Below are 12,500 nucleotides of genomic sequence, written 5' to 3'. Positions count from 1 at the left end.
TCAGCCCAGACACTGACGGGCAGAGTCCTGGTGAGTTGCATGTTGCGTAGTCACCTGTATGGTGTCCATGTTAGGACCTGGTGAGTTGCATGTTGCGTAGTCATCTGTATGGTGTCCATGTTAGGACCTGGTGAGTCTGTGTCTCATGTTGTTCTGGGTAGTAGGTGTAGGTGGTGGGAATATAGAGGTGGTAAAAAAAGGTGATATCCCCAGAGACCACTGAAAGGGAAACACCGGCATACAATTCTTCAGAATATTCTCATGCAAAATGCTGGAATATGTATTTTATTCCGAGGCCAGTTCATTTGCTGCATTAGTTGGTATGAGAAGTTAATGATTAAATTATTTTGGTAGGCTACATAAGCTCACTCTCAGATAAAATACTTGATATATTTATGTCTATATATACGAATGAAAAGGGAAGTTGTACACTAATGTTCTGTTCTTATTATAATAAAGAGCCTTTGTCAAGGGCCACCGTTTACAATATGTCTCACAGAGTATGTTTGGTTTGGTTTAGAACAACTGTGCAAAAGGTCAGCTAAATGGATATTCTTCATCCAAATCTTCTCTGTGCCCCATGACCCTGGGGTGGCAGGGTAGCCTAGTGGTTAGAGTGTTGGACTAGTAACTAAAAGGTTGCAAGTTCAAACCCCTGACCTGACAAGGTACAAATCTGTCATTCTTCCCCTGAATAGGCAGTTAACCCACTGTTCCTAGGCCGTCATTGAAAATAAGAATTTGTTCTTAACTGACTTGCCTAGTCTTTTGGACAGGCAGTTTTGGCTGCCACACCGGCACAAATAGCCACATAACCAAATAACCATAGCCTGCTGTACCCGCACAGATTATTTATTTACAGAGGAAAAGCGAATGAGCATAACAAAACTTCCTTGAAATACTATGATGAAATACTATGATGAAACACTATGATGAAATACTATGATGAAACACTATGATGAAACACTATGAAGGCAATGTCCCTCTGTCCAGTGTCTGTGTTCTTTTGCTCATCTTAATATTATATTTTTCTTTTATTGGCCAGTCTGAGATATGGCTTTCTCTTTGGAACTCTGCCTAGAAGGCCAGCATCCCGGAATCGCCTCTTCACTGTTGACGTTGAGACTGGTACAATTTAATGAAGCTGCCAGTTGAGGACTTGTGAGGCTTGTGAGTCTGTTTCTCAAACTAGAAACTCTAATGTACTTGTCCTCTTGCTCAGTTGTGCACCGGGGCCTCCCATTCCTCTTTCAATTCTGGTTTGAGCCAGTTTGTGCTGTTCTGTGAAGGGAGTAGTACACAGCGTTGTACGAGATCTTCAGTTGCTTGGCAATTTCTTGCATGGAATAGACTGACGAGTTTTAGAAGAAAGTTCTTTGTTTCTGGCCATTTTGAACCTGTAATCGAACCCATAAGTGCTAATTTTCCAGATACTCAACTAGTCTAAAGAAGGCCAGTTTTATTGCTTCTTTAATCAGAACAACAGTTTTCAGCTGTGCTAACATAATTGCAAAAGGGTTTTCTAATGATCAGTTAGCCTTTTAAAGTGATAAACTTGGATTAGCTTACACAACGTGCCATTGGAACACAGGAGTGATGGTTGCTGATAACGGACTCTGTATGCCGATGTAGATATTACATAAAAAAAATCTGCCTTTTCCAGCTACAATAGTCATTTACAACATGAACAATGTCTACACTGTATTTCTGATCAATTTGATGTTATTTTAATGGACCATTTTTTAAAGATTTTCTTTAAAAAACAAGGACATTTCTAAGTGACCCAAAACTTTTGAACTGTAGTGTATATATATATATATATATATATATATATATATATATATATATATTATATATATATTTATTTATTTATTTATTTATCAGCTAAATGAATGCAGTGGAAACCCTGTTTCACAGACCATAATGTAGCAAGGAGTACAATTGAGGCCAAAAGTTTTGAGAATAACACAAATATTAATTTCCATAAAGTTTGCTGCTTCAGTGTCTTTTGTCAGATGTTACTATGGAATACTCAAGTATAATTACAAGCATTTCATACGTGTCAAAGGCTTTTATTGATAATTACATGAAGTTGATGCAAAGAGTCAATATTTGCAGAATTTGTCAGAATTTGTGGGTTTTTGTTTGTCCACCCGCCTCTTGAGGATTGACCACAAGTTCTCAATGGGATTAAGGTCTGGGGAGTTTCCTGGCCATGGACCCAAAATATTGATGTTTTGTTCCCCGAACCACTTAGTTAACACTTTTGCCTTATGGCAAGGTGCTCCATCATGCTGGAAAATGCATTGTTCATCACCAAACTGTTCCTGGATGGTTGGGAGAAGTTGCTCTTGGAGGATGTGTTGGTACCATTCTTTATTCATGGCTGTGTTCTTTAGGCAACATTGTGAGTGAGCCCACTCCCTTGGCTGAGAAGCGGACTCATCAGAGAAAATGACTTTACCCCAGTCCTCAGCAGTCCAATCCCTGTACCTTTTGCAGAATATCAGTCTGTCCCTGTTGTTTTTCCTGGAGAGAAGTGGCTCTTTGCTGCCCTTCTTGGCACCAGGCCATCCTCCAGAAGTCTTCGCCTCACTGTGCGTGCAGATGGACTCACACCTGCCTGCTGCCATTCCTGAGCAAGTTCTGCACTGGCGGTGCCCCGATCCCGCAGCTGAATCAACTTTAAGAGACGGTCCTGGCGCTTGCTGGACTTTCTTGGGCGCTCTGACACCTTCTTCACAATAATTGAACCGCTCTCCTTGAAGTTCTTGATGATCCGATACATGGTTGATTTAGGTGCAATCTTACTGGCAGCAATATCCTTGCCTGTGAAGCCCTTTTTGTCCAAAACAATGATGACGGCACATGTATCCTTGCAGGTAACCATGGGCAACAGAGGAAGAACAATGATTCCATGCACCACCCTCCTATTGAAGCTTCCAGTCTGTTATTAAAACTCAATCAGCATGACAGAGTGATCTCCAGCCTTGTCCTTGTCAACACTCACACCTGTGTTAACGAGAGAATCACTGACATGACGTCAGCTGGTCCTTTTGTGGCAGGGCTGAAGTACAGTGGAAATGTTTTTTGGGGGATTCAGTTGATTTGCATGGCAAAGAGGGACTTTGCAATTAATTGCAATTCATCTGATCACTCTTCATAACATTCTGGAGTATATGCAAATTGTCATCATACAAACTGAGGCAGCAGACTTTGTGAAAATTAATATTTGTGTCATTCTCAAAACTTTTGGCCACAACTATAGTCTCACACTGTCCATCAGTCACAACAAAGGCAGGGTGACTTTTCAGAAAGTGAATTTGAGATAAGAGAGTATTAGGCCTATCTTCCCATCCCTTAATATCCTTATCATAAAAGAGAGAGAGAAAAGGAGAAAGAGAGAGGAGGGGGGAGACAGTGAGAGAGAGAGAGAGAGAGAGAGAGAGAGACAGAGAGAGAGAGAGAGAGAGATAAAGAGAGAGGGAGGCAAGGACCTCAACATGACAGCAGGACATATGCCCAGGCAGTGAGCAGAGCAACAGGCCCAACCCCTACTATTACACCCGACCAAGCACCATCCTGCAACCTAATAGGTATGTATCAGATGCTCAACATGCTCTGCTCACACCTACTGTGGTGGTCCGGTCCTTACAAACACAAAAACAACACTAGACACAATGGAACACAAAGCTTTTACTAGCTCATATGGAATATACAAGGCCTGGGGTCATCTGCCTTTGTCATAAAGAGCAGGAACCCAGACTTGATCAAATACATTGGAAATACAGACATTGTCATACAATAAACATGGTATAAAGGAGACAGACCCACTGGTTGCCCTGTAGGTTACAGAGAGCTGGTAGTCCCATCCACCAAACTACCAGGTGGGTGGTATAGAGGAGACAGACCCACTGGTTGCCCTCTAGGTTACAGAGAGCTGGTAGTCCCATCCACCAAACTACCAGGTGGGTGGTATAGAGGAGACAGACCCACTGGTTGCCCTCTAGGTTACAGAGAGCTGGTAGTCCCATCCACCAAACTACCAGGTGGGTGGTATAGAGGAGACAGACCCACTGGTTGCCCTCTAGGTTACAGAGAGCTGGTAGTCCCATCCACCAAACTACCAGGTGGGTGGTATAGAGGAGACAGACCCACTGGTTGCCCTCTAGGTTACAGAGAGCTGGTAGTCCCATCCACCAAACTACCAGGTGGGTGGTATAGAGGAGACAGACCCACTGGTTGCCCTCTAGGTTACAGAGAGCTGGTAGTCCCATCCACCAAACTACCAGGTGGGTGGTATAGAGGAGACAGACCCACTGGTTGCCCTCTAGGTTACAGAGAGCTGGTAGTCCCATCCACCAAACTACCAGGTGGGTGGTATAGAGGAGACAGACCCACTGGTTGCCCTCTAGGTTACAGAGAGCTGGTAGTCCCATCCACCAAACTACCAGGTGGGTGGTATAGAGGAGACAGACCCACTGGTTGCCCTGTAGGTTACAGAGAGCTGGTAGTCCCATCCACCAAACTACCAGGTGGGTGGTATAGAGGAGACAGACCCACTGGTTGCCCTACCAGGTAGGTTACAGAGAGCTGGTAGTCCCATCCACCAAACTACCAGGTGGGTGGTATAGAGGAGACAGACCCACTGGTTGCCCTCTAGGTTACAGAGAGCTGGTAGTCCCATCCACCAAACTACCAGGTGGGTGGTATAGAGGAGACAGACCCACTGGTTGCCCTCTAGGTTACAGAGAGCTGGTAGTCCCATCCACCAAACTACCAGGTGGGTGGTATAGAGGAGACAGACCCACTGGTTGCCCTCTAGGTTACAGACAGCTGTTAGTCCCATCCACCAAACTACCAGGTGGGTGGTATAGAGGAGACAGACCCACTGGTTGCCCTCTAGGTTACAGAGAGCTGGTAGTCCCATCCACCAAACTACCAGGTGGGTGGTATAGAGGAGACAGACCCACTGGTTGCCCTCTAGGTTACAGACAGCTGGTAGTCCCATCCACCAAACTACCAGGTGGGTGGTATAGAGGAGACAGACCCACTGGTTGCCCTCTAGGTTACAGACAGCTGGTAGTCCCATCCACCAAACTACCAGGTGGGTGGTATAGAGGAGACAGACCCACTGGTTGCCCTCTAGGTTACAGAGAGCTGGTAGTCCCATCCACCAAACTACCAGGTGGGTGGTATAGAGGAGACAGACCCACTGGTTGCCCTCTAGGTTACAGAGAGCTGGTAGTCCCATCCACCAAACTACCAGGTGGGTGGTATAGAGGAGACAGACCCACTGGTTGCCCTCTAGGTTACAGACAGCTGTTAGTCCCATCCACCAAACTACCAGGTGTGAAACAGGGAAGGGACTCAGGGGGTATGCTAATTTGGTATAGAGCAGACCTAACCCACTCTATTAAATTAGTCAAAACAGGAACATTTTACATCTAGCTAGAAATTAATAAGGAAATGATCTCAACAGAGAAAAATGTCCTCATGTGTGCTACCTATATCCCCATTAGAATCCCCATACTTTAATGAAGACAGCTTCTCCATCCTAGAGGGGAGATCAAACATTTCCAGGCCCAGGGACATGTTCTAGACTGTGGCAACTTAAAAGCCAGAACTGGACAAGAACCTGACACCCTCAGCACACAGGGGGACAAACACCTACAGTACCTGGAGGTAACAGCATTCCCTCCACGATATGCCCCCCTAGACACAACTACGTCAACATAACCAACAAAAATGGGTCACAACTCCTGCAGCTCTGTCGGACGCTGGGTATGTACATAGTCAATGGTAAGCTTCGAGGGGACTCCTGCAGTAGGTACACCTATAACTCATCTCTTGGCAGTAGTACTGTAGACTACTTTATCACTGACCTCAACCCATAGTCTCTCAGAGCGTTCACAGTCAGCCCACTGACACCCCTATCAGATCACAGCAAAATCACACTCTACTTGAACAGAGCAATACTCAATCATGATGCATCAAAGCCAAAGGAACTGAATAATATTAAGAAATGCAATAGATGAAAGGCAAGTAGTGTGGAAATCTACCCCAACAAAATCTACCAACAACAAATTCAATCCCTTCTAGACAATTTCCTGGACAAAATGTTTCACTATAATAGTGAAGGTTTAAATATAGCAGTAGAAAAACTTAACAGTATATTTGATCCGCCTCAAGCAGAAAACCTAAGAAAATGATCAAGAATGACAAATGGTTTGATGAAGAATGCAAAAACCTAAGAAAGAAATTGAGAAACCTATCAAACCAAAAATATAGAGATCCAGAAAATGCCTTCACTATGGTGAATCACTAAAACAATACAGAAATACACTTCGGAAAAAGAAGGAATAGTACGTCAGAAATCAGCTCAATGTAATTGAAGAATCCATAGAATCTAACCACTTCTGGGAAAATTGGAAAACTCTAAACAAACAACAACACGAATAATTATCTAACCACTTCTCTAATACTTGTGGCTCTATAACAAAGAACAAACAGCAAAAACATATCTTAGAATCAACTATTAAAGACTACCAGAACCCACTGGATTCTCCAATTACATTGAATGAACTACAGAACAAAATACAAACCCTCCAACCCTAAAAGGCCTGTGGGGTTGATGGTATCCTAAATGAAATGATAAAATATACAGACCACAAATTCCAATTGGCTATAATTAAACTCTTTAACATCATCCCCAGCTCTGGCATAATCCCCAATATTTGGAACCAAGGATTGATCACCCCAATCAACAAAAGTGGAGACAAATTTGACCCCAATAACTACTGTGGGATATGCGTCAACAGCAACCTTGACAAAATCTTCTGCATTATCATTAACAGCAGACTTGTACATTTCCTCAGTGAAAACAATGTACTGAGCAAATGTCAAATTGGCTTTTAACCAAATTACTTTACGACAGACCACATATTCACCTTGCACACCCTAATTGACAAACAAACCAAAACAAAGGTAAAGTCTTCTCATGCTTTGTTGATTTCAAAAAAGCTTTTGACTCAATTTGGCATGAGGGCCTGCTATACGAATTGGTGTTGGGGGAAAACATACAACATTATAAAATCCATGTACACAAGCAACAAGTGTGCTGGTAAAATTAGCAAAAAAATTCATTGGGTTGGGGGGTGAGACAAGGATGCAGATTAAGCCCCACCCTCTTCAACATATATATGAATATGAAGTCAAATGTTTACTGTTTGCTGATGATCTGGTGCTTCTGTTACCGACCAGCAGCACCTAGATCTTCTGCACAGATTCTGTCAGACCTGGGCCCTGACAGTAAATCTCAGTAAGTCCAAAATAACGGTGTTCCAAAAAAGTTCCAGATGCCAGGACCACGAATACAAATTCCATGTAGACATCGTTGCCCTAGATCACACAAAAAACTATACATACCTCGGCCTAAACATCAGCGCCACAGGTACCTTACACAAAGATGTGAACGATCTGAGAGACAAGCCAAGAAGGGCCTTCTATGCCATCAAAAGGAACATACATTCCAATTAGGATCTGGCAAAAACTACTTGGATCAGTTATAGAACACATTGCCCTTTATGGTTGTGAGGTCTGGGTTCCGCTCACCAAGCAAGAACAAAATGGGACAAACACCAAATTGAGACTCTGCCTGCAGAATTCAGAAAAATATCCTCAGTGTGCAACATAAAACCCCAAATAATGCATGCAGAGCAGAATTAGGCCGATACCTGTTAATTATCAAAATCCAGAAAAGAGCCTTTAAATTATAAAACCACCCCTAAGCAAGCTGGTCCTGGGGCTCTGTTCACAAACACAAACAGACCCCATAGAGGACCCAGGACAGCAACACAATCAGACCCAACCAAATCAAGAGACAACAAAAAGAAAATTACTTGACACATTGGAAAGAATTTACAAAACAGCAGGGCAAACTAGATTGCTATTTGGCCCTAAAGTTCCAGAGTACCTGACCACTGTGACTGACCCAAACTTAAGGAAAGCTTTGACTATGTACAGACTCAGTGTCAGCATAGCCTTGCTATTGAGAATGGCCGCGGTAGGCAGAGCTCAAAATCAAATCACAATATCTCTCAATGCCCCTCAAGAGAAGTGCACACTTCCCTTTAGTATTTGAACTATTTACACATCATTACAACACTGTATTTGTCTATTCTTTTGGAACCTTTGTGAGTGTAATTTTTACTGGTAATTTTTGATTGTTTATTTCACTTTTGTTGATCTATTTCACTTGCTTTGGTAGCAGTGTAAACATATTTTTTCCCCCATGCCAATAAAGCAGAGAGAGAGAGAGAGAGAGAGAGAGAGCGGGGAGAAAGAGTGAGAGAGAGGGGGAGAAAATAGTGAGAGAGAGGGGGAGAAAATAGGAAGAGAGAGAGAGAGAGGGGAGAGAGAAAAAGAGGGACAGAGAGAGAGGGGGAGATAAAGAGAGCGAGAGAGAGAGAGCGAGAGAGAGCGAGAGAGAGAGAGGGAGGGGGGAGAAGAGGAGGGCCTACAGCAGCACCTAGACCTGGGCCCTGACAGTAAATCTAAAGAAGAATGGTGTTTCAAAAAACATCCAGTTGCCAGGACCTTATGGTGGTGAGGTCTGGGGTTCGCTCACCAACCAAGAGTTCACAAAATGGGACAAACACCAAATTGAGACTCTGCCTGCAGAATTCTGCAAAAAAATATCCTCCATGTAAAACGTAAAACACCAAATAATGCTGCAGAGCAGAATTAGGACGATTCCCACTAATCATCAAAATCCAGGGAAGAGAAATAACAACCACTATTTACATTTTAGTAATTTAGCAGACGCCCTAATCCAGAACAACTGCAACCATTTTGCCAGGCTCTACCAACTGAGCCGGATGGGTTATAGGGCCCTAAACGGAAGTGATTCCCAAACCTTCCATAACAAAGCCATCACCTACAGAGAGATGAACCTGGTGATGAGTTCCCTAAGCAAGCTGGTCCTGGGGCTCTGTTCACAAACACAAACAAACCCCACAGAGCCGCAGGACAGCAGCACAATTAGACCCAACCAAATCATGAGGAAACAAAAAGATAATTACTTGACACATTGGAAAGAATTAACAAAAAAACAGAGCAAACTAGAATGCTGTTTGGCCCTACACAGAGAGTACACAGTGGCAGAATACCTGACCACTGTGACTGACCCAAAATTAAGAGAGAGAGAGAGAGAGAGAGAGAGAGAGAGAGAGAGAGAGACAGAGAGAGAGAGAGAGAGAGAGAGAGAGAGAGAGACCGAGAGAGAGACAGAGAGAGAGAGAGAGAGAGAGAGAGAGAGAGAGAGAGAGCGCTGTTTAGCCATTTACATTCGATCAGTCAAAACAAAGACAGGGTGATTTGTGGCTAAGTGGAGGAGTGTATTAGTAAAATGAGAGCATTAAGACCCTACCCCACCATCCCATAGTTTAGTTTAGTTTAGCCATATCCATTTAGTCAGCCAGCCGACCTGGGTTCAAACTATATCTGAAATATTTCAATACTTAGTGTGTTTTCTCTCTTTAGCCCACCTGCAGTGCCAGATGGGATTGTTTTGTAAGTACTCGATTGGTCCATCATGCCAAGCTATCTTAATTGAGCGCAGATAAAGTGTGTTAACCTAGATCTGGTACGCCGGCCCGGTCGAAGTGGTCGCCGTTCAATGGCGACATCCCATGTATTCTACCGTTGAGAAAGTATGTGTGTCTCATGGTGAACACATGCTGTTTTCCCCCTCCACTCTGTCCTCCGTTACCCCCCACTCTGTCCTCCGTTACTCTGTCCTCCGTTACCCCCTCCACTCTGTCCTCCGTTACCCCCCTCCACTCTGTCCTCCGTTACCCCCTCCACTCTGTCCTCCGTTACCCCCTCCACTCTGTCCTCCGTTACCCCCTCCACTCTGTCCTCCGTTACCCCCTCCACTCTGTCCTCCGTTACCCCCTCCACTCTGTCCTCCGTTACCCCCTCCACCCCTCCGTTACCCCCCTCCACTCTGTCCTCCGTTACCCCCTCCACTCTGTCCTCCACTTACCCCCTCCACTCTGTCCTCCATTACCCCCTCCACTCTGTCCTCCGTTACCCCCTCCACTCTGTCCTCCGTTACCCCCTCCACTCTGTCCTCCGTTACCCCCCTCCACTCTGTCCTCCGTTACCCCCTCCACTCTGTCCTCCGTTACCCCCTCCACTCTGTCCTCCGTTACCCTCATTATATTGTAGGATTAAGAGAAGAGATTTAACCAACGTCAGATTAGAGAGACGCTCCTCATTTTCACTTTAACCGCGTCCCATTGACACGGTTCACGTCCCAAACAGAACCCCTTTAAAGTTCACGACTTTTGACCCCATAGGGAAACCCATAGGCCTCTGGTCAAAGTAGGGCACTATTTGGAAGGCATACTGTGTATCCTGCCAATCTAGGGGACCACGTGCTTCTACACCTGCATTGCTTGCTGTTTGGGGTTTTAGGCTGGGTTTCTGTACAGCACTTTGAGATATCAGCTGATGTACGAAGGGCTATATAAATACATTTGATTTGATTTGATTTGATCTGACAGTTCTCTCTACTCTGCCCTCTCCTCTAGAAGGTTCTAATATCAGCTTGACATCAGACTGGTTGTGGTTGACAGTGCATCTGTTCCTTAAAAGGAATGCTGCCCTCATTGATGATTCGTCTATAAGTGCTAAGCAAAGCTACCTTATGGACCAGGGATAACAGGGGGGGGGGGGTGATGGAGGGATGACTGGGGATGAGGGAGTAATAAAATGGCATTATCCAGCCCCCCCCCGAGTCCCAAATGTAGTCCAACATCTCCAACGGTACTGCCCTGCATGGTTGGATGGAGGGAGGCTGTACATTGTAGCAACCAGGAAGGAACTCTCATTTCATTCATTGTCTGAACGCTGCGGTTATCACCCTGTCTTAATGAAGCAGGGCACAGCCACCAGAGTCTCTCTTACTGTTTACAACAGTGGTGGCTGGTGGAACTGTAAATTGGAAGGACAGGCTCATAGTAATGTCTAGAACATAATGAATGGAATGATACATATCCGCCACATATTATTCCATTATTATGAGCCATCCTCCCCTCACCAACCTCCTCTGGTTTAACAATGGTGGTTATTGAACCATTTTCAACACTCTTGACCTACAAATTGTAAACAATTTGAATTATTATTTTTAGACAATTACATCTAGAGGGTTTTAGAAAGTTTCTCGTTCAGGAAAAGTACAGATTTGTCCCAAATGCCACCCTGTCCTCTAGTTCACCCTGTCCTCTAGTAAGTCCTGTCCTCTAGTAAGTCCTGTCCTCTAGTCCACCCTGTCCTCTAGTAAGTCCTGTCCTCTAGTAAGTCCTATCCTCTAGTCCACCCTGTCCTCTAGTAAGTCCTGTCCTCTAGTCCACCCTGTCCTCTAGTAAGTCCTGTCCTCTAGTAAGTCCTATCCTCTAGTCCACCCTGTCCTCTAGTAAGTCCTGTCCTCTAGTCCACCCTGTCCTCTAGTAAGTCCTGTCCTCTAGTAAGTCCTATCCTCTAGTCCACCCTGTCCTCTAGTAAGTCCTGTCCTCTAGTCCACCCTGTCCTCTAGTCCACCCTGTCCTCTAGTAAGTCCTGTCCTCTATTCTGTCTGGAAACAAAAGTGGATAAAGTCTCCTGAAACAGGATTTAGCCAGAAAGCGTCCTGGTTCTCTCCTCTATGTTACATTTGTATCCCAATTGGCAGCCTATTCCCTACATAGTGCACTCCTCATGACCAGAGCCCTATGCCAGTTGTCTGCATGGTTGGTCCTTATACCTCGATGAATTTGATGCAAAATATTAGAGCTGGGATGATACCAGTATCATGATACTCGTTAGTATTATGGCAAGGAAACAAAACACGAAGCTGATTTAAGTTCTTTAGGATAACAGCCCTAATGTTGAAAACAAAACACAAAGCTGATTTAAGTTCTTTAGGATAACAGCCCTAATGTTGAAAACAAAACACGAAGCTGATTTAAGTTCTTTAGGATAACAGCATTAAAACAAAACACGAAGCTTCTTTAGGATAACAGCCCTAATGTTGGAAACAAAACACGAAGCGGATTTAAGTTCTTTAGGATAACAGCCCTAATGTTGGAAACAAAACACGAAGCGGATTTCATTAAATTCTTTAGGATAACAGCCCTAATGTTGGAAACAAAACACGAAGCGGATTTCAGTTCTTTAGGATAACAGCCCTAATGTTGGAAACAAAACACGAAGCGGATTTAAGTTCTTTAGGATAACAGCCCTAATGTTGGAAACAAAACACGAAGCGGATTTAAGTTCTTTAGGGTAACAGCCCTAATGTTGGAAACAAAACACAAAGCGGATTTAAGTTCTTTAGGATAACAGCCCTAATGTTGGAAACAAAACACGAAGCGGATTTAAGTTCTTTAGGATAACAGCCCTAATTTAAGTTGGAAACAAAAACAAAACACGAAGCGGATTTAAGTTCTTTAGGA

General features: G+C 44.1%; 1 protein-coding gene across 7 annotated transcripts in view; it reads left to right on the top strand.

The window, feature by feature from the left end:
- LOC115119800 (calcium-activated potassium channel subunit alpha-1a-like) overlaps nt 1–12,500 on the top strand; it is a 238,410-nt gene that overhangs the window by 35,902 nt on the left and 190,008 nt on the right. For all 7 annotated transcript variants that reach the window (XM_065002678.1, XM_065002679.1, XM_065002677.1 and 4 more), the window contains exon 2: nt 1–30. This exon is cut by the window's left edge and continues 126 nt beyond it. In XM_065002678.1, coding sequence (XP_064858750.1) covers nt 1–30 — 30 coding nt within the window. The remainder of the gene's footprint in view (nt 31–12,500) is intronic.

This window comes from Oncorhynchus nerka, linkage group LG16 (assembly GCF_034236695.1).
Source record: "Oncorhynchus nerka isolate Pitt River linkage group LG16, Oner_Uvic_2.0, whole genome shotgun sequence".
Taxonomy (NCBI): Eukaryota; Metazoa; Chordata; class Actinopteri; order Salmoniformes; family Salmonidae; genus Oncorhynchus; species Oncorhynchus nerka.
This window is presented reverse-complemented; position numbering and strand designations above follow the sequence as displayed.